Raw genomic sequence first — 20,063 nt, 5'->3', positions numbered from 1 at the left:
GAGTCTGAGAGAGATAGTGCACAAAAGGAGTTATCTGAATTACAATCTCAGCTCGCCTCATCCACACAGTCGAAAGAACAGGAAGAAGAACTAAAGCAGCTCACCACAAAGTTAGAATCCGAGAGAGACAACGCACAAAAGGAGCTATCTGAAGTGCAAGCTAAGCTCGCTTCATCGGCACAATTGAATGAACAGGTAGAGGAACTAAAGCAGCTCACCACAAAATTGGAATCCGAGAGAGACACAGCACAAAAGGAGTCAAAGGAACAGGTAGAGGAATTAAAAAAGTTCATCACAAAGTTGGAATCAGAGAAAGACGCCGCACAAAAGGAGTTATCTGAAGTGCAAGCTCAACTTACTTCATCCACAAAGTCAAATGAACAGGTAGAGGAGTTGAAGCAGCTCATCACAAAGTTGGAATCCGAGAGAGACATCGCACAAAAGGAGCTATCTGAAGTGCAAGCTCAACTTGCTTCATCCACACAGTCAAAGGAGCAAGTCGAGGAGTTAAAGCAGCTCATCACAAAGTTAGAATTTGAAAGAGACATCGCACAAAAGGATCTGTCTAAAGTACAAGCTCAACTCACTGAAATCAAAAAACAGGCCGATGATTTACAATCTCAATTAGAGCAAACAACGACCTCTAAAGAAGACCTAACAACCCAACTTTCTGACGTCCAAGCAAAACTAAAAGAAGGCGAGAAAAACACATTGGAGATCGAGAATAAGTTACAGGCTGCTGAGAAAAAATTACAAGCGACCGAGAAAACCTTGCAAGAGACAGAGAAAAAGGTCGCTGAAGGGGAGAAGAAGGTTGTTGAGGCTGAGAAAGAGGCCGCTGAAGGGGAGAAGAAGGTTGTTGAGGCTGAGAAAAAGGCCGCTGAAGGGGAGAAGAAGGTTGTTGAGGCTGAGAAAAAGGCCGCTGAAGCGGAAAAGAAGATCACTGAGGCAGAGAAAAAGTTCACCGACGCTGAAAAGGAGTTAAAAGACACTCAGAAAAGACTAAGCGAAGCCGATGCCAAACTCAAAACGGCCACACAAAAAAAGAACGACGCGGAAGAATCTCTCAAGGTGGCCAAGGACATGTTAAATCAACGCGATGTTGAACTCGCTGCCTCTCATGCCTCGCTTGAAGAATCCGAAGAGAAATCCAAAAAATACGCTCTCATGCTCACAAAGACCAAAAAACAAATCCTCAAACTCGAAAAGGAGAAATCAGATACCACCGATGACCTCAAACATCAATTAAGCTTGCGCTCACAAGAGCTCGATCAAGCCAAATCAGAACTTACACGTTCCCAAGCAAAATTACAATCCACTCAGTCCGAAATCAACATCCTCCAACGCGAACGCAAAGAAGCCGTGGACGAAAAAAATCGCATGTTCGATGAGCTCCAAATCAAACAAGCCGAATTCGAAAGCTCTCAAAGTAACGCTGAAAATTTACAACACCGTCTCAACGAGTCGCTTCGCTTGGTCGAAGAGGCCAATGAAAAGATCGCGGCTCTCGAAGAGTCTCACGTTGCGGTGGAAGAGGCTAAACACTCGGCGGATGAAAGACAAAAACAATGGCACGAACAGAAAAAGAGACTGGAGCAAGACTTGAAAGAGAGATCAGATCAATTGCTTCAATTACAACAACAACTCAAACAGTCTCACGACTCCTTTGAAAACCTCACTTCTCAAACAAAATCATTGACTCAAAAAATTCAAACCCTAGAATCCGATAAAGATCAAACAAGTAAACAATTGAAATCTCTAGAAAATGAAAAACTCGATTTGTCACAGAAATTAAAATCCATGCAAGTTGATTTATCTCAAAACCAACAAACGTTGACCGAAAAGAAAGATCTTGAGGTTTGTCATATATAATCCATGATTTTACATGTTTATTTATTCATTTATCAGGATCAATTAAAATCATGCAACGAAAAAATACAAGCACTAGAACAAGGTCAAAGTAAAGAAATAGAAGACCTTCGAGCGAAGGAAGGCTATCTTAAAACCTTGAACAAGGTAATAAAGAAACTATTGTACTATGATTGTATATTAAACTTATTTTTTTTTTTTATGCTAGACACTCAAGGAAGAAATCCGTAAGCTTTCCAGAGTCCCATCGCAGCCCGTGATGGTATCTGAACGTGCCAAATCCCCTACTCCTGAGCCTAAATCCAATTTTGCCACCCAACAACAACAACAACAACAACAACAACAATCTCCACTCTTACGCTCTGGATCTGTCACTTCCATCCGTAGTATGCGTGAAGAGGAAGAAATCAATTTAGAATATCTACGTAATGTCATTGTCAAATTTTTAGAATCCAAATCCACTCGCGCTCAATTAATACCGGTCTTGACCATGATGTTGAAATTTACACCCGATGAAGTAAAGCGACTAAATCACGCTGCTTAAAAAAAAAATCCTCATACACTTTAATAATAAATAACTTTATAGCCGGCCAATTCTTTTTTGTTATTGTTGTTTCATTTCTTTTCTTTCTTTATATATATATACATATATATATTTTAGATGCGTTCTTTGCATGCAATAAGACAATGTGCATTAGCTGCTAGTCTTGTCAAACGAACAACACGTCAGAGTCCTCCCATGACGACTTTTTATACCACCGAAATGTATTGTTGTCGAGTACTCATAGTAGCTATCCTCGTACTCGCTGGCGGTTTCTTTGCCGGTAAAAAAAAAAAGTATAAACATACACACATACACGAATCATGAAACTAAAACACGAAATATATACGTAGGTTTGACATTAGGTCTCATGGGACTCGATGAAACCAATTTACAAGTCATGTTGGAATCTGGATCCGAAAGTGAAAAGAAGAATGCTCAACGAGTATTGGATTTATTAAACAAAGGAAAATATTGGGTACTTGTCACTTTACTCTTGTCCAACGTCATTGTCAATGAAACCTTACCCATTGTCCTCGACTCGTTGATTGGCGGTGGCTATGTCGCCGTCTTGTTATCCACTGCATTAATCGTCATCTTTGGAGAGTAAGTTTTATCTTTGTATGTTCTTGTTTATCTCTCTCTTTAACAATAGCGTTTCCCTTAATTAGAGTTATACCACAATGTAAGCACTTACCACTCCCCCCCCCTTTTTTTTTTCTTGTGTAATGTGTTAAAATTTATGCAGCCATCTGTGTTCGTTATGGACTGGCGATTGGTGCAAAATGTTCAGCGTAAGTTTTTTTTTTTTTTTTTTACTCCCCGTCATCTCACCTTCCACCCATCCTTTCAGCATTGTGTTAGTTATCATGTACATGCTTTATCCAATTACATACCCAACAGCATGTGCACTGGATTTCTTTCTAGGTGAAACGCACGGCACCATTTACAAAAAAGCAGGTATTTGACCCTTTTTCAACTTCCGCCCCTTCTCTCTCTTTTTTAACACCCCCCACCCAAATAGGCTTGAAATCTTTAGTCTCGCTTCATCGATCTGACGATGACACAGAAGGACTCACAGAGGATGAAGTTCACATTATAGCATCTGTGTTGGATTTACGCGAGACATCCGTCACTGATGTCATGACGCCCATAGCACATGTCTTTACACTGACCTTACACACCATTCTCGATCCATCTCTCGTGCACACCATTTTACGCAACGGCTACTCGCGTATCCCTATCACACACAGCACACAGGGTTATATCGGCATGTTACTGGTCAAACACCTCATTGCTTATGACCCTCATGACCAATGGCCCGTTCACAAATTTCCCATGGCTCCTTTACCTCAAACTTTTCCCGACACCAGTTGTCTCGATATCCTAAAGTTTTTTCAAGAAGGCAAAAGTAAACTATTTGCGTTTTTTTTTTTTTTTTTTTTTTTAAGAAAAAATAAGAAGGAAAAAGGCTAAAAAAAACAGTGTAGGTCATATGGCTATCGTATCCAACACGTTGGGAATCCCATTAGGTGTGATTACCTTAGAAGATGTCATTGAAGGTTTAATAGGGGAGGAAATTGTCGATGAAACCGACGTCTTTGTCAACGGTAAGATTTAAAAAGAAAAAGAAAAAAAACCTTTCTTAATTTGACCCATAATTTTCTTTTTTTTAGTACACAAGAGGATCAGAGTCGGTACAAAGGGTCGTAGTGACCCATCTCGTAACGTGGTGATCCATTCCCCGTTACTAACAACACGGTCCTCAGAGAATACACTTTCTGAAGAAACTGGCATCAAAATTCGTATGAAGGGTTACGGAGCCATTGTAGATCATGGTAGTCTATCCACTTCATTTCAACAACAGCAACAACAACAACAACAATGTAGCCATGAACCCAAACTATAACTTCTCTTTTTTTTTTTTTTAATTAATAATAAATAATAGTAGTAGAATCATTTCCCCTCCAATTATCCTTGTTGAGAAAGATTAAGATGATGAAGGGAGGTATCCAAGGTATCAAGCCACCCATTTAAATCTCCCAATGTAGCCCAAATCGCATCATAAAATTGTTGTGGAGATCTTAACCTATCCAGATCCAACGGTGCCACACTCTCTTTGCATCGTCCTTCCTCTCCTTCACATTCCGCTTTATGCACCATCTTTCCATTATCCGCACTAATACTACGTCGATGCAAATCTTTTCCTTCCTTTTCCGTCGCCCTGACAACCCTCCCTACTGCATCTTCTTCTACCGTTGGCCTTAATGTCGTGGCCGATCGTACACGTCGTGCTAACGGCGACGACGACGCAAGTTTTGGTACTGTCAATGACACCATCGGTTCTGCCCGTTGCTCAGAATGTGATCTCGCTCGTGTCTTGCTCACCGCACTTTCCGCTGACGCTGTACGGGTCATCGGTGTCAGTTTCGATACCGGCGTTGTTAAATTACGCGGCACCAATCGTTTCGAATGCGACGATAAAAAATCCGTTGTGTGTATATCTCCACCCCCCATCGAAAAATCAGACCGTTGTGGTATATCCGGTATCGTCGTACTCGCAGTGGCCGGCGGTGCTGCTTTCACTGTGGCTGTGGCTGTGCTAACGGCATTGGGTGGTGTGGAAAGAGGTGTAGGCGGGGACGCCATACTCACTTGTTCTGCTGCTTTTTGTTCTGCCGTCATAAACATACGTACAAGAGGTAGGGATTCAGGTGGTCGTGTATACCCTTTTATCTCTTCCTCGTTCAACGGTGTATGTAACCCCGTACTTGCCTTCACTGTGCTTGTCTTTCCCTTAATCGTATCGAATTCCCAACCTTCATTATCCATCTCATCAAACTCATCCAACGACTCTGCATCACTAATTGTTTTTATATTAAGCACTTTTTTTTTTTATATATATTAATTATTATCCTTCCCATAGTATGTACACATACCTTTCACTGAGCTCGTTGGAAATAATACTACATCGCTTTGCTGCATCCTGCGTCTTTTTCCATTTCTCATAACGTGCAATTAAATCACGTAAAGCAGATCGTGGAACCTTCATCACACTCTTTATAAACTTGCTCTTCAACAACTCATCCGCGTTCAACCTCTATCATTTTTTTTAAAAAAAAAAAGAAAATGTGTCAAAGTTTACCAACCCCATTTTTTAATTATGTATCCCTCTTTTTTTTTTTTTTTTTTTTTTTTTTTACCTCGATGGCGTGCTCAGAAAGACAGGATTCAACAAACTCTCGAATAGCGGGAGAAAAGGTGTCAGGAAGCTTGGGTGGTGCGGATTTAGGAATGACGGAAATAGCACGCATCGGATCAATATTAGCTAAAGGTGGATTTCCCGTCGCCATCTCATAAACAGTGATACCCAAAGACCATATATCCGCCTTGTAATCATAGGAAGCTCCCTCTCGAATGACCTCGGGTGCCATCCAATACCTATTTCCTCTCTGCATCTTAGTTTTTTTTTTTTTTTTTTTTTTTCTGCAGAACTTACGGGGTGCCGACAAAGGTGCTTCGACGGAATGAATTGGCTGCAGCTACACCGAAATCACATAATTGCACATGACCTTCTCCCGTTAACAATATATTCGCCGCTAATCAACTTTAAACTTTAGATATATATATATATATATAAAAATAGGAGAGTATGGGGGGAGTAGTGACCATGTGTTGTGTTTTACCTTTGATATCTCGGTGTATGATTTGATTTTTATGCAAATAAGAAAGTGCTAATAATACTTCCCGTGTAATCACAGCGATATATCTCTCCTCTAGATTCCCCGCCTTCATCTAATATCCACTATAAGTGTACAATCCATGATTTTAATAACATGATGAAACTTACAATAGTTCGCACACTGCCACCAGCGGCATATTCCATAATAATCCAAAGCTTTGCATCGTTTAAAAAACTACCATAGTACGGTGTGATATTTTGTGACTTGGCATGCGTTAATTGCGACAACAGTGAAATCTCTTTTTGAATGTCATCCACATCATCTTCTTCCGTGTCCAGATTCAATACCTTGATGGCAATCACTTTATTCGTTCGAGTATCCAGTCTATTATTTTATATATATAAAAGGTTATGTCCCGCCCCCACCTCTTCTACACAATTTTTAAAAAACTTTACCCTTTATAAACAGAACCATAAGCTCCTTTGCCTACTTTCTTGAGCTTTTTGTATAACTGAGAAGCCGGAAGCGCAGGTTTGTAACTCATGGAAAGAAAGAAAAAAAAAGAAGGAGGGGTGCAGGGGAAAAACAAAAAAGGGTTTTTTCTATTTTATATAAGACGGAGTACGAAATATTATCTCTTGGCAGCATGGCTTCATTCAAACAACAAAAGTGGTTTCGTCTGAACTTTCGAATTATTTATTATGAAGAGAGAGAAAAAAGATGCTGTATGTGTGTGTGTGTGTGTGTGTGTGTGTGTGTGTGACAGAGGAGAGAGAGAGAGACGAACTATGTAATATTAAAAAAGAAAAGGGAGAGCATGTGGTATCATTAAAAGGAAGAGAAAGAGAGAAATGAAAATGTATGTAAATTATGCAGCCGGCGCACTGTGACCAATAATTAATCCACCGTAGATTAAATCTTCTTCAGTGGAGATGCCAGGAGAAAGTAAACACTCACGCACAATTAGCAAACGAAGTCTTTCATGTGAGTTACGACACCCAGCTAATGAAATATAGGGGTTAGTATACAGACTTTAATAAAAAAGTGTGTGTATTGTATTTTACCTAAGGCAGCCCGTTCAAACCAGCGTGTGGCTAAGGTGAGATCCAATGGACAACCCAGACCCTTTTCAAAGCAATTAGCCAAGTGAAATTGAGCAGACAAATGATCGCTTTCGGCCGCTTGTTTGAATAGCTCGAAAGCAGCCACGGGATCCTTTTCCACTCCCAATCCTTCCTGTGTATGTAACGCCAATTTATCTAATGCACGTGCATGGTTCTGTGCTGCAGCTCGTCGATACCATAAAACGGCCTTTACATTATCCTTTTCTACGCCGATCCCGTTGGCATAGCAAAAGCCCAGGTTGCACTTTTTATTTATGCAAAAGAGTTAGTACGGAATACAAGATATATATATTTAAAAAAAGAGAGAGGGGTGTATTACCTGTGCCCAAGGGTTGTTTTGCTTTGCAGACTTGTGGTACCAATAAACAGCACGTGTTGTATCCTTGTCGAGACCGATACCTTCTTCAAAGCAGAAACCGAGACTATTTTGAGCAAGTGCATTACCATGTTCAGCACTACGTTTGAACCATTTGACGGCCTCCTTTTCATTCTTGGGTACACCGATGCCGTTACGATAACAATAACCCAGCGATAATTGACCAGGTGCATGATTTTCCTCTGCACTCAAGAAATACCAAAAGACGGCTTCCTGTTCATTCACTTCTACACCAATCCCGTTTTGATAACAGTATCCCAGGCTGTGATAGGCGAAAATATTCCCTCTTTCGGCAGACCGCTTGTACCATTTGACGGCTTCCTTTTCATCCTTGGTCACACCGATCCCGTTTTGACAACAGAAACCCAAATTATGCTGGGCTCGCGCATGACCTTGTAAAGCAGCTTTACGATAATAAAAGGCACCCAACGTATCGTCCTTGGGCATACCGATGCCATTTTGATAACAGTAACCCAAATTACATTCTGCCCAAGGGTAACCTTGCTCGGCGGATAGCTTGTACCAGTAAGTAGCCTTCATGAAATCTTGGGTGATACCAATACCATCTTCGTAACAATAGCCAAGACTATTTTGGGCAAATGCATTACCTTGTTCTGCAGATAAAGCATACCATTTCACTGCCTCTGTTGGATTCTTTTCGACACCAATGCCATCTTCATAACAATAACCAATATTGTAAATAGCTACAGTCTCACCCTGTTTAGCAGCCAATCGATACCAGCGCATGGCTTCAATCTCATCCTTGGTGACACCAAAGCCTTCACCATAACAATAACCAAGAATGCCTTGACCTCGTGGATTGCCTTGATCTGCACTTGCTTTATACCAACGAAAGGCAGCCATCTCGTCCTTCTCGACAGAGATGCCATCATGATAACATACACCTAAAGCATATTGTGCAGCTGCATGATGATCGAGAGAGGCAGCATCCATAATCCATTGAATAGCAGCAGGTTGGTGTTTGATTCGCTCTGTCCACTCTTCTGCTTCTGCTCGATCAATTTTGACGTTGGGTCGACCGTATTTACGAAGAAAGGCAAGACGGGCCATGGCTAACCCTTCGCCATGCTTGGCTGCCTGTAAATAATATTCTTCAGAACGCACGAAGTCTGTTTCGACACCCATCCCAAATTCATAACAGAAACCCAACACAGCTTCAGCCGCGTGGTAGCCTAAACTAGCGGATTTCTGAAACTGGACAATGGCTAATTTCTCTGCAATGGGGTGTCCTTGTCTGCCAAATAAATACTGATTGCCTCGTTTAAAACAACTCGCTCCCAATCCTCCCATGTCTTCAGTTGCTTTCTTTCCTCCAAATTTACTGAACACTGACTTTGACCTTGAAATTATATTTGAAAACGAGGAAGGCATTTTTAATAAATAATAAAATAAAAAATAAAAAAAAGGTACAGAAGAGAGAGAAAAAGGAAAAAAAGAAAAAAAAAAAAGCTTGCCCTGCTATTTTTATATGTATTTCAAAGTCAGACAAATTAATAATTGTTCAATGGAGATACTCACACACACTCTCACCGTCTTTTTTCCCGCTACTAACAAAAAAAAACAAATGAGTGTGATTCCAAATAAGTCGGATTACTTTTTTTTTTCTTCTTGCACCTCATGTAGCAGTTTAAAAAAAATATATATACAGACTATAAAAAAAAAAAAAAATATCAGGCTATCGGGAGCCCAACGCTAATAATAAAAAAAAAAGTTTCCAAAAATGGATGGAGGGGATCTACATTTCATAGGGCCCATAGTATGGACTGTGCTAAAAAGTTTATAGACTTTCAACCCTTTGAAATCCGACGTTGCACAGAAATAGTGAAACCTCACCCCCCATTTTGCTTGAAATACATTAAAAAAATTATCATCAGGACTGGAACTCTCTCAGCAGGGGAGACCCTCATCCTCATCTTTACCCGCCTAGTCGACTTTCTTTTTTTTTTTCGTTGTCTGCTGAGATTCAAAGTTACATTTATTATAGGCCTAAACGCACACACTCTGCTTTCAATAGCTGCATCAAGAATGGATAAATCAATGCTATCTTCCTGCTAGATATATGGCTGTGACAAGAAGTGTAAAACTAATGCTTAAATTCAAGTTTTTTTTACTTAAATCTTTGAATATACGTGATTTACGTTGAGCTGCTGTAAAGCTGCCTTAACATGAGTTGTTTCATTACCGTATAGGGCTGTTCGCATTTTCATCTGTTTATTTAAATACAAAAAAACACTATTTATATATTTTACTTGTATTTACAGATACTTCTACTGAAAGTAAATACTAGAACATAATGAATCATTTAATCGACAATTATATCATCCTGACATAAACCAGTTTATCAGCTCTTTAAATAAATATAGTCCACATTTTTGTATGAAAGTAAACGACATTACAAAAAGATTAGTTAGTCGTGCTTTTTATTTATTTTTTTAAAAAAAAAAAAGAAAACTCTAAAAATTAGCATCATTGTTTGAAAAAGATATATTGTCTTTTCTGTGGTATTGCAGCTACAGCAAGTCTTTGCTATTTTCTATGTAGCGACCTCCAGCTTGCGCTCTCAGATTTTGGTCGGGATAGCTGTAAGTCATATTTTATATAACAAAAAACGCTTTTCTTAGGGACAGCCAGGATATACAATCAGAAACAGTGTAACAATTACAAATAAATGTATATTAAACGATTTATACTTATTTTGACAGTTCTATCGCCTTTGAGCTCATCTTACGCAGATATATTAAGGTAAAGTCCAAACGAGAAGCTGAAAGTAAGCAATAACACACGTATATTAGTTTAAACTATGTTGGTTGTGATAAATTTGTATCTAGTTCAAGTTATTAAGTTATATTGGCCTCTTGGTATCTATTAAAGTAGCATAATCCCAACATTAAGACTGGCTGTCCCTAAGATCTGACTTTTAAACAGAAAAATTCCTGCGTCATCTTTTTTTTATAATTTTTTTTTATTGCTTTTTTTTTTTTGTGAATTGTTTTTTCCCTTTAACAATTCTCAAAATCTTTGCAAGATAAGTATAATTCTACACCTTAGCCTTATCTTAGGGGTGTGTATGTTGCTTGGTGTTGATAGTTTTTGATATCAAACGACAAAACACGCAAGTCTGAGGCCCTTTAGATCTCATTGCTTTCTTTAAGGGTGTACTGAGTCCTTTCTTGCGGATGTAATGTCCTGGACTTGGATCAGTTTCAGCACTTGATCCCCAAGTGATGGATAGTTGGTAATGAACTATAGTTTGTGTCGAGGCCCTTTAGATCTCATTGCTTTCTATAAGGGTGTACTGAGTCCTTTCTTGCGGATGTAATGTCCTGGACTTGGATCAGTTTCGGTGCTAAATTATAGTTTGTTTGTGTCGAGGCCCTTGAGATCTCATTGCTTTCTTTAAGGGTGTACTGGGTCCTTCCTTGCGGATTTAATCCTGGGCTTGGAGCAGTTTCGGCACTTTGACCACATGGGTGCTAAATTGTAGTTTGTTTGTGTCGAGGCCCTTTAGATCTCATTGCTTTCTATAAGGGTGTACTGGGTCCTTCCTTGCGGATTTAATCCTGGGCTTGGAGCAGTTTCGGTGCTAAATTATAGTTTGCTTATGTCGAGGCCCTTTAGATCTCATTGCTTTCTACAAGGGTGTACTGGGTCCTTCCTTGCGGATTTAATCCTGGGCTTGGAGCAGTTTCGGCATAGCCCATTCCATTGCGTTTTTAATTTTGCATATTGCGTTTTTAATTTCGGATGTTGATCAATAACTAACGCTTATTCAGTAGGATTCTTATAGTTTAATGGGTGGCTAACTATACCACCGATCTTTTTTTCATATGTCTTCCAAACTTAAAGACATGTTATCGTTACTATTTCTCTATTGACTATGCATAGCACTGATTGTCCAATATTGATATTGTTATTGATGGCATACTCAAGTTTTTAAGAGTAGTATCCTCGGCCTCGTCCCTTCCATTTATTATAAATACTGTTTATTTTTCCTCTTCTTAAATCTTCAGTTAACTTTTAACATCAATAAATCTGACACGAATTCTGATTGATCCTATTGTTTTCTTTTGTAACCTTTTTTTGTGCAAAACTATCCTATCTTAAGCCTACTTTTACTACAGCCATCATAACTGGAGTTTAGGAGACTGGGCCATAAAAGACCAGCTGATCAGATGGGTATCTTGACGCTTTTTATTTGGACATTGATGGCCTTTCTGCTGAATCATTCTTCTGAAAAAGTGCGTGCCCATACAGCGTCTACAACTACGCCTTTTTTATCCTCCTGTGGCTACCGTGTGGGCTCTACCGAAGCTACTGTATGGTTTTATGAAATTTAGAGTCAGGTTTCTTTTTAAAACCTGAACAACCGTCCATGCAAAATAGGTTTGCACAACAAGAGCTATTTTTTTTTTTCTGGCAGCGACGTAGTACAAAAAAAATAAGGATAAAAATAGAGTTACTAGCTTATTAAACGTTTATAGACCATTCTATAAAACCATCATTGATTATTTGTAAGTGCGCTTCAACGTCATATAATATGCTTTTTCCGATTGGACCATGTATAGATCCCTTTTACTTGGTCTCCAAATATTCAAGGGAGTTTATATGTTATGCTAAGCAAAGAAAGAGGGAGGGAGAGCAAATTTTATTTATTGTTCGGTTTTAATAGACAATACATCCATAATCTTCTCCAACATACGATTTCCACCTAAAGCACTGATCTCTTGTCTTGCCTCTGTCTCAAGCACCTCCAGAAATTGGCGGCAATAATTAAACGTATCCGTTTTGGCCAATAATTGCAGCGCGAATTGCTTTAGCTCTACACTTTGACTGCGCTGCTTCAAGATATTTAATAATTGTCGGTTGCTAGGATCCATTCGGATAGAATGGATAATGGGAAAACTGAACTTTCCTTCTGTCAAGTCCTCACAGAAGCCCTTGTTATCCGCGTACTAATTATACATAAGTTACATACACGTAAATTCTCATCTGTTTCGTGTTTGTCTTACCTGCTTGGATTGAAGGTTCATGTAGTCGTCTCTCACTTGGAAATGAATACCGATCTTACTGACTAGGCCGGTATAATCACTAAACAATCTTGTTAACTCTAGCCTCACTTTTCACACTCTCCTGGTCAGAACTTACATTTCAGATTGACTCGCTTCTTGCATTAACTTGACAGCCAGTCTTAAAAGACCTCCAGTTTCTAAACCAATCAGAAAAAAAAGAAACATTTAATATTACATACATCACTGTCGATCAATTCCAAACTTTACTATCATTGACCATTTCAAGAAAGTCTTCTTCCGTAGGACAAGTCAGTGTGTCACGCCAATAAAGTTCCATTCCTAGTGTGTAACACACAGTCAGTTCCTCCCTCTTTCATTTCATTGTTCTTTTTTTTTTTTTTTTTTTTACCTTGTCCGCGGTGGAGATTAATTAATTCTTCCGTGTAAATGGTAATCATGGCAGGCTTGTTTAATTTGCTGATCTCAGCTAGAGCTAAGAAATACACATAATTAGCACAGTTAATTGTTTGTGGTGTGCCATAGATATGATGCGCAGCGGGCGACCCACGACGAAGCACAGAATCATCCTCCACATCATCAATCCTAGTGTACATGTGAGTAAGAAAAGTCATTTACTTTATGCGTCTACTTACAATAAACTGGCACTGTGAAGCATCTCAATCACACGTGTAATCACAATTAAATCCTCCTTGGGCACTTGCAACCAGGCATCAAACGCTTCAATCATTTTAGCCCGTACATCTTTACCAGGGTTGGAGCAAAGGTAATGAAAGGGCTCTAATAAGATCTAAATTATAGTGAGGTGCTATTAATTAATAAAAAAAGAAATAGGAGGATATGGGAAAAGGGGGAGAGAGATCAACTTACATCTTCTTTTGTCTTGGTAATATCTAAACCCTTGTTATGTTTGCCATAAGGTAAAACAGTTTCAATATGTTTAGAAGTGGTAGAATTGAAATTGCTTTCTTGAATACTAGAGGATAACATTTTTTTTAATGATTAATTGGGAGGTAAAAGAGTATAGCTGACACGATCAGTATTTATAGACACTCGAAAAGTTGCATAAACAGGCTTTTTTTTTTTTACTCCTTAAAACTTTAACAAGTAACACTTGGTAAAAAAACTCTAATTTATTATTCTTTTACTACTGCCGCTGCAAATGTCACTAAGCTTTTATTCTCAGCAACCAAATCACCCACAGCATAAAGAACTTGATCAATGGTTCCAGCAGCAGGTGCTTTAATTACATGCTCCATCTTCATTGCCTCCAAAATAATCAAGGCTGTTCCCTTCTCAATGATTTGACCAGGCTGGACAAGCACTTGTGAGATCTTACAAGGCATAGGTGTCTTGACCGATCCCGCTCCATGACCATCCCCTACCGCTGTAAGATAAACAGGCGTAGGTAACTTGAACGTCGTGCGACCAAACTATAATTTTATTCATTTTAGTCTTTATTGTATTTTCTTTGTTCTACTTCTCCTTACCTCGTCAAATACGACAATGTCGTCATCGTGCAAAACAACATTGGACTTGATAGTCTTGCTATCGATTGAAGACACCATACTGCCTTCTTCATCAAAATGACTTTCTACACCTGTAAAAGTCTGGATCGTCTCAGATGTAGTACCATCCACTACTTGCATATCAATCAAGTGTGACTTTTGAGCATTTGTAGACACAATCACTTGATAAGGATGCTCATTTGCATTCACGGAAAATGTGCGGTGATTAATATTATTAATACGGAATGAGTCTTGATGAGCACTCCAAGGGCTATAAGGATCTGTATTTCATACATGTAAGTTTTCTTTTTTTTCTTTTTTATTCTTGATGAGCTCTTTTTTAAAGCAAACAAACCTTGGGAACACTTCTTGATGTTATCAATTTCCTTTAATCGAAGTGCACTGGCAGCTAATGCCAACGTTGTGGCATCAGGAGCTCCAGGCTCCTTAAACAAATCCTTGTGGAACTCTTCAATAAACCCAGTTTCCACTTCTCCTTGGATAAAAGCAGGGTGTTCGGCCACGGTCTTGATAAACGCAATATTTGTATTCAATCCTACCACCTGGTATTGCTCCAAGGCTCGACGGAATCGTCGCAACGCATCATTACGGTTCTCTCCATGGACAATCAATTTGGAAATCATTGGATCGTAATGCACACTGATTTGATCACCTTGTACAAAACCGGTTTCTAATCGCACATTGGGGCTAGCCAAAGGTGTACGCACGCTGAAAAGTGGGCCTGTATCAGGAAGGAAATGGCTAAAAATAAAAAAAAAAAAAGACGATGAGTATAAAAAGAAGAGGGATTGCCTTATGACCGTTCTTGGCTTACTTGGATGGGTTCTCAGCATAGATACGAGCTTCAAAGGCATGACCATTTAAGGCTAATTCATGTTGCATCTTGGGAAGTGGATTACCAGCAGCAACTTCTAATTGCCAACGCACCAAATCAGTTCCAGTCACCATCTCCGTAACAGGATGCTCGACTTGTAAACGAGTATTCATTTCCATAAAGTAAAATTGCTTGTCCACATTGTCCATAATAAACTCCACGGTGCCTGCATTTTCATAGCCTACCGCACGAGCAGCAGCTACTGCTTTTGCTCCTAACTCAGCACGTAATGCCTCCGTCAAACCGGGCGCAGGTGCCTCTTCGATCACCTTTTGATGACGTCTTTGCACAGAACAATCACGCTCAAACAAATGCACTACATTGTCATGTTGATCCGCAAACACTTGGACCTCCACATGTCGAGGACGCACCAGGTATTTTTCTACCAGCACCTTATCATCTCCAAATGACTTGATAGACTCGCGCTTGGATGACGCTAACATCTCTTCAAACTCAGAAGGGCTTCGTACAATACGCATGCCTTTACCTCCTCCTCCCTTGATCGCTTTAATCAACACTGGATAACCAATCTTTTCCGCTTGCTCTTTCAGAAATCCAATCTCTTGATTTTCACCATGGTAACCAGGAACAACAGGAACACCTGCATCTTGCATAATAAACTTGGACTCACTGTTATGAAAAAAAAAAAAAAATTAGGAGCGTGAGAAAAATACAAATTCAGTGTGTGTGTGTATGCCGAATAGCGTGGGATTTTTTTATTTTATTATTTTTTTTTCAGTTACCTCTTTGAACCCATGGAACGCATCGCACTGCCGGAAGGACCGATGAAGGCTAAATCTGCCGCCTTGACTATATCTGAAAAATCAGCATTCTCGGATAAAAAGCCATAGCCTGGATGAATCGCTTGAGATCCCGTCATTTTGGCCACATTCATGATTTTGTCGATACAAAGATAACTTTCGGCTGATGCTGCAGGTCCGATTAAATAAGCTTCATCTGCCTAAATCATGCTCTAAGTCAAAAAGCTCCCCCTCTTTATATATATATCAAAACTTACCATTTTGACGTGTTGCGCGTTGGCATCAGGCTCACTATAGACAGCCACGGTCTTGATACCCAATTCTTTTGCTGTACGCATGACTCGAATCGCAATCTCGCCTCTATATTTTGAAAATAAAAAGCGTTAAATCTTGGTTTACTCTTCCCAATCCATATCTTTCTTTCTTTCTTTTTTTTTTTTACCTGTTGGCAATCAAAATCTTGTCAAACAAAGGATTCGTACCTACAGTAAAAGAATAAGTATCCACCATGTTTCATCCTTCTCTTTCAATTTTATTTTTATTTTTTTACCTCGACTGGTCGTAGTATAACCTCGAATAGCGGAGTCGGGAAAACGACGAAGAAGTGTCGTCGTCGACTTGATGGAAAAAATCACTCGAGGTAATCGTGTATGGATCTGAAGCATATTTTTTTTTTTTACAGTTACAAGAAAAAAGAAAGGAAAGGAGAAAAAAAAAAAGAATAAATCGTGTTTTTGCCAAATTATGTCGTGGGAAAAAAAACAATCTTTTGGGTTGAACACAACACACATTTCATACAATAATAGTACACTTTGTGACGTGCTTCTCTTTCCCCGCAAAAAAAAAAGGTACAAATGTATGACAAGCGAGAGATGGAATATTTGATCTTTTTCATATAGAGAAGCGCTTGGATTGTCTTATTCTAGTAGTATGATAAAAGATAATATTTAAAAAAAATGTGTACCACTAGAATGATTAGGTTGAGCAGATAGGCCCTTCGTTGAGAATTAGCGATAAAGATTAGATGGAAGAATCTTCACCATCGTGAGAAAAAAAAAACTCCAATACATGACTGTGAGGGCATATGACAGTGGAAAATCATATTGATCGACACTATGAGCCTAAAACATCTGTAGAAAAATAAAAATAAAGTTAAAATACTCGAAATATCTGTTCTGAAAGAGCACTTATAAATCCACAGTGTTCATTTTATAGTGTATTTACATGAAATAATACGATTAATACCACTGAATGCTAAAAATCATCCTCTTCACCAACTTTTCTAAAACATTTTTTTTATAAAGACAAATAAAGACAAACATTTAGGTATCATTTGTAACATATACAAATCAATGATTGTTTTCCTTTTTTTCTTATTTTTAGCCCAATCTTGCTGGTCTTGGTCACCTTTTCCTATTAGTCCTACCAGAGTACAGCAGTCGTCTACTTTGAAAAGATAATTACATAATAGGTATAGCTAGGACGCTGTATGCTCCTTTGAGGTTTAATGATGAATAAAATGCTCATTTTTAAAAATAAATAGTTCTCTGTCTTAAATCAAATTGAATTAGACTGCCATCCAAACAATTGCTAATATATCTACTACTAGCAGCTAAAAAAAGGCACCGATTCATTTTGCTAAAAAAGAGTCAATAACCCCTAGTTGACTCAAAGAAGCTACATTCAAGCCTAAAAAATGATGTCAGGCAGTGATGACTTTTTTGTTAGTGTTAAACAGGTTAAAGTGGTCTCCTCCTTTCGTGCCGCCGTCTTGTGTGAGCTTTATTAGCATCGATCATCTCTACAAGCTCTGTCAGAGCTATCAATCTATCTTAAAACAGATCACGCTCTCCTAGATGGATTACGTATTTTTTACAGGAGTTGTCATGGTTACCTTACGACCTTTACATAATCAATGGCAAAAGGATACCTCTTAAGAAGATGGATATTTTGAAGCCCAGTCATCGTCACAGACTTCTGTTTGGGCAAAAAAAAAAAGTACGAAAGAACAATTTTTTATTGGGAAAAAGGGTAAAAAAGAAGCATTGTTCTCTTTCTAGTTTGAATGGTAAAGGCAGTCAAAGGCGTTTTATTAGAGTGTGATAGCACCGTAAAACAAATTGTATTAAATTTAAACAAAAGAGGCAATTTTGTTATTGAAGACTTGGACGACACTCATTTATTCATTGAATCTTCTTGGGTCGATCAACTCAAATACGAATTAGATAAAATCTTGGACGAGAATTCATATACTGTCACAACCACTTCTGACGACAAGGACGGCAAGAAATAAACAACTTACACACGCATTTCGAATAACCAAAACACACACACACACACACACACACACACACACACACACACACTCATTTATATTAACCAACAAAAAAAAAACTCAACAAAAAAAAACAACTTACAATGTCAATGAAAACCAAACGTATATGTCCTGTTTGTCAAACAAACAAATTTAGAAAATCCTCAGACTCAGGCCTTGTCTGTAAATACGGTCATAAAGTCCTGGGTGTCCAGGCAGAACAAGCAGAGGATGATCAGGTGGGCCACATCGGTTCCAGAAGAAAAATCATACCCAAAGCTGAAAAATTCAGCCTCGAATCCAGTCCAGCCCAACAAAGGAGTGACTTTGTTCTCGTTGTCCAAGACACCCTGCAAGTGCTCTCAAAGTGTCTCGTACACGACTTTAACTTCCCGCCCGAACTGGAAGCCACCTTGCGTGAATTATGGCTCTTGTATCTCTCAGATACAAAAACTCAACTGGCCGAAGCCTACCTGTTTGAAGCCCTCGAAAAGGATACAGTCAATACGCAAAAGGACGCACAGAAGGATATTTTGGAGAAATTTGAAGAAGTCTTGGTCGAAGAGTTTCGCGATGACGATGACTCGGAGGAGGATGACATCGAATTCGAAAGAATCGGCTCTTCCAGAATTCAGTGGCCCAAACTCAACTTTGCAAGCACATTGGTATTTATTTACTTGGCCTGTATCTACCTCAACTACCCCATTCTTCCCAATGATCTGATACGTTGGTGTCAATCGGGTGATCTTCCTTTTCTCGCAATGCAAGATCACATCCCGCCAGAGACACTGGCTTCTTTTAACTTATATTATACAAACCAAATGAGACACGTTCCTTCACCAACCAGCATCAGAAACCGTGCTTTCATCTTTTCCAGATGTTATCAAAGCAACTGTAAATTGGTTTTTCCTGACTTTAATATACCGCTTTATCTCGATCGCTTTTGTGGACAATACTTTTTCTCGCCAGACGAATTTTTCATGGCTCAGTACATCTTTGATTCCTACCGATCTCGATATATTATGGGCCATTCGGTTCAGAATCGAAGACACAACCAGATACCCGTCACTACCTTTTTAATGGCGAGTGTCGTCGCAACCGTAAAAATCGTCTATGCTATTGGTGACAATCGTCCGTAAGTGTCTTATCGGAGAATAGTAAGTGAGAGGGCGTATAAAGTTGAGACGCTAACCCTTTTTTTTCTTGGATCGTAAGTGAGACGTTATTAAGTCATAGTGCATTCGACAAGACATTGAGCAAGGAAGCTTATTTAAAACTTATCAAGGAAAATGTAAAGCGCTGGAAGAAGTTGTATAAAGAGCAAGATGAGTTGGATAACGTTATAGACTATATTCAAAAAACATCTGTGGCTTCAAGAATTGGTGCCCCTGTCCGTGATAAGAATGGTAACTATAGAAACGTGTGGTTTCTTTTATACAATATACTAATACAGTAGGGATGTAGTGGTTGTATTGAATTTGATGGATAAAACAATGAACAGTCGTGCCACGAGTCATCAGACCTTGGACACACCCTTTATGGATCCAACGATTTTAAAAACAGAAGAAAAGAAGGAAGAACAGACAGATGAGACGAACGAGATCGGATTAGGACAAGTGTTTTATCGACAAACGTCTGGAGCAGGGACGCCTGATTATCTCGATGTATTAGAACTAGCCACCTTGGTGACAGGAGAAATCATTGGCGACAATATGAAAAATGCCATTCACAAAATCGATGTGGATATCATTAACAATAACCCCCATCGTATGATCAATCGTGATGTATATGTTAAATTATTGGGATGAAATAAATAAAAAAAAAAAACCCCTCCCTTCTTTTTTGATAAGGAGTCTTTTTTTTTTTAAAAAAAAAAAAAAATGCTGAGGTTATTCAAATCGTAGAATCTTGCTTGTTTTTGAGATTTTTTAAATTCTTTTACCC

The 20,063-nt window shown here is 38.9% G+C and overlaps 8 protein-coding genes across 8 annotated transcripts; 4 read left to right on the top strand and 4 right to left on the bottom strand.

The window, feature by feature from the left end:
- The first annotated feature begins 744 nt into the window (after nucleotides 1-744).
- On the top strand, nucleotides 745-2,463 carry EV154DRAFT_491878 (GRIP domain-containing protein). Its single transcript, XM_051599611.1, has 4 exons — nucleotides 745-792; nucleotides 835-1,857; nucleotides 1,909-2,016; nucleotides 2,078-2,463. Exons 2-4 carry the CDS (start codon nucleotides 1,084-1,086, stop codon nucleotides 2,411-2,413), a joined length of 1,218 nt encoding a protein of 405 aa, XP_051463105.1. The 5' UTR covers nucleotides 745-792; nucleotides 835-1,083; the 3' UTR covers nucleotides 2,414-2,463.
- A 2-nt stretch (nucleotides 2,464-2,465) lies between these two features.
- Nucleotides 2,466-4,327, top strand: EV154DRAFT_491874 (uncharacterized protein). The gene is made up of 8 exons (XM_051599610.1): nucleotides 2,466-2,693; nucleotides 2,764-3,016; nucleotides 3,082-3,095; nucleotides 3,159-3,204; nucleotides 3,264-3,370; nucleotides 3,435-3,821; nucleotides 3,901-4,020; nucleotides 4,087-4,327. Exons 1-8 carry the CDS (start codon nucleotides 2,531-2,533, stop codon nucleotides 4,317-4,319), a joined length of 1,323 nt encoding a protein of 440 aa, XP_051463104.1. The 5' UTR covers nucleotides 2,466-2,530; the 3' UTR covers nucleotides 4,320-4,327.
- On the bottom strand, nucleotides 4,215-6,922 carry EV154DRAFT_491870 (kinase-like domain-containing protein). The gene is made up of 7 exons (XM_051599609.1): nucleotides 6,549-6,922; nucleotides 6,261-6,477; nucleotides 6,097-6,205; nucleotides 5,910-6,009; nucleotides 5,614-5,851; nucleotides 5,350-5,510; nucleotides 4,215-5,273 (listed from the first exon to the last, which is right to left on the bottom strand). Exons 1-7 carry the CDS (start codon nucleotides 6,635-6,637, stop codon nucleotides 4,382-4,384), a joined length of 1,806 nt encoding a protein of 601 aa, XP_051463103.1. The 5' UTR covers nucleotides 6,638-6,922; the 3' UTR covers nucleotides 4,215-4,381.
- Nucleotides 6,818-9,095, bottom strand: EV154DRAFT_491865 (uncharacterized protein). Its single transcript, XM_051599608.1, has 3 exons — nucleotides 7,537-9,095; nucleotides 7,158-7,461; nucleotides 6,818-7,095 (listed from the first exon to the last, which is right to left on the bottom strand). Exons 1-3 carry the CDS (start codon nucleotides 8,983-8,985, stop codon nucleotides 6,962-6,964), a joined length of 1,887 nt encoding a protein of 628 aa, XP_051463102.1. The 5' UTR covers nucleotides 8,986-9,095; the 3' UTR covers nucleotides 6,818-6,961.
- A 3,030-nt stretch (nucleotides 9,096-12,125) lies between these two features.
- On the bottom strand, nucleotides 12,126-13,636 carry EV154DRAFT_598286 (geranylgeranyl pyrophosphate synthase). Its single transcript, XM_051607040.1, has 7 exons — nucleotides 13,512-13,636; nucleotides 13,277-13,431; nucleotides 13,033-13,226; nucleotides 12,891-12,962; nucleotides 12,760-12,820; nucleotides 12,624-12,702; nucleotides 12,126-12,566 (listed from the first exon to the last, which is right to left on the bottom strand). The coding sequence occupies exons 1-7, from the start codon at nucleotides 13,629-13,631 to the stop codon at nucleotides 12,264-12,266; spliced, it is 984 nt and encodes a 327-aa protein (XP_051463101.1). The 5' UTR covers nucleotides 13,632-13,636; the 3' UTR covers nucleotides 12,126-12,263.
- A 141-nt stretch (nucleotides 13,637-13,777) lies between these two features.
- Nucleotides 13,778-16,470, bottom strand: EV154DRAFT_476331 (carbamoyl-phosphate synthase L chain, ATP binding domain-containing protein; the record flags this gene model as incomplete). The annotated part of the gene is made up of 8 exons (XM_051598024.1): nucleotides 13,778-14,074; nucleotides 14,132-14,430; nucleotides 14,505-14,911; nucleotides 14,985-15,674; nucleotides 15,788-16,005; nucleotides 16,063-16,165; nucleotides 16,248-16,287; nucleotides 16,356-16,470. The coding sequence occupies 8 exons, from the start codon at nucleotides 16,468-16,470 to the stop codon at nucleotides 13,778-13,780; spliced, it is 2,169 nt and encodes a 722-aa protein (XP_051463100.1).
- Nucleotides 16,471-17,790: 1,320 nt separating this feature from the next.
- On the top strand, nucleotides 17,791-18,171 carry EV154DRAFT_491859 (TFIIH subunit TTDA/Tfb5). Its single transcript, XM_051599607.1, has one exon. The coding sequence runs from the start codon at nucleotides 17,871-17,873 to the stop codon at nucleotides 18,096-18,098; it is 228 nt and encodes a 75-aa protein (XP_051463099.1). The 5' UTR covers nucleotides 17,791-17,870; the 3' UTR covers nucleotides 18,099-18,171.
- On the top strand, nucleotides 17,791-20,030 carry EV154DRAFT_455957 (uncharacterized protein). The gene is made up of 3 exons (XM_051597359.1): nucleotides 17,791-19,254; nucleotides 19,335-19,525; nucleotides 19,584-20,030. The coding sequence occupies exons 1-3, from the start codon at nucleotides 18,224-18,226 to the stop codon at nucleotides 19,925-19,927; spliced, it is 1,566 nt and encodes a 521-aa protein (XP_051463098.1). The 5' UTR covers nucleotides 17,791-18,223; the 3' UTR covers nucleotides 19,928-20,030.
- Nucleotides 20,031-20,063: the final 33 nt, after the last annotated feature.

This window comes from Mucor mucedo (genome assembly GCF_025094135.1).
Source record: "Mucor mucedo strain NRRL 3635 chromosome Unknown EV154scaffold_4, whole genome shotgun sequence".
NCBI lineage: Eukaryota > Fungi > Mucoromycota > Mucoromycetes > Mucorales > Mucoraceae > Mucor > Mucor mucedo.
This window is presented reverse-complemented; position numbering and strand designations above follow the sequence as displayed.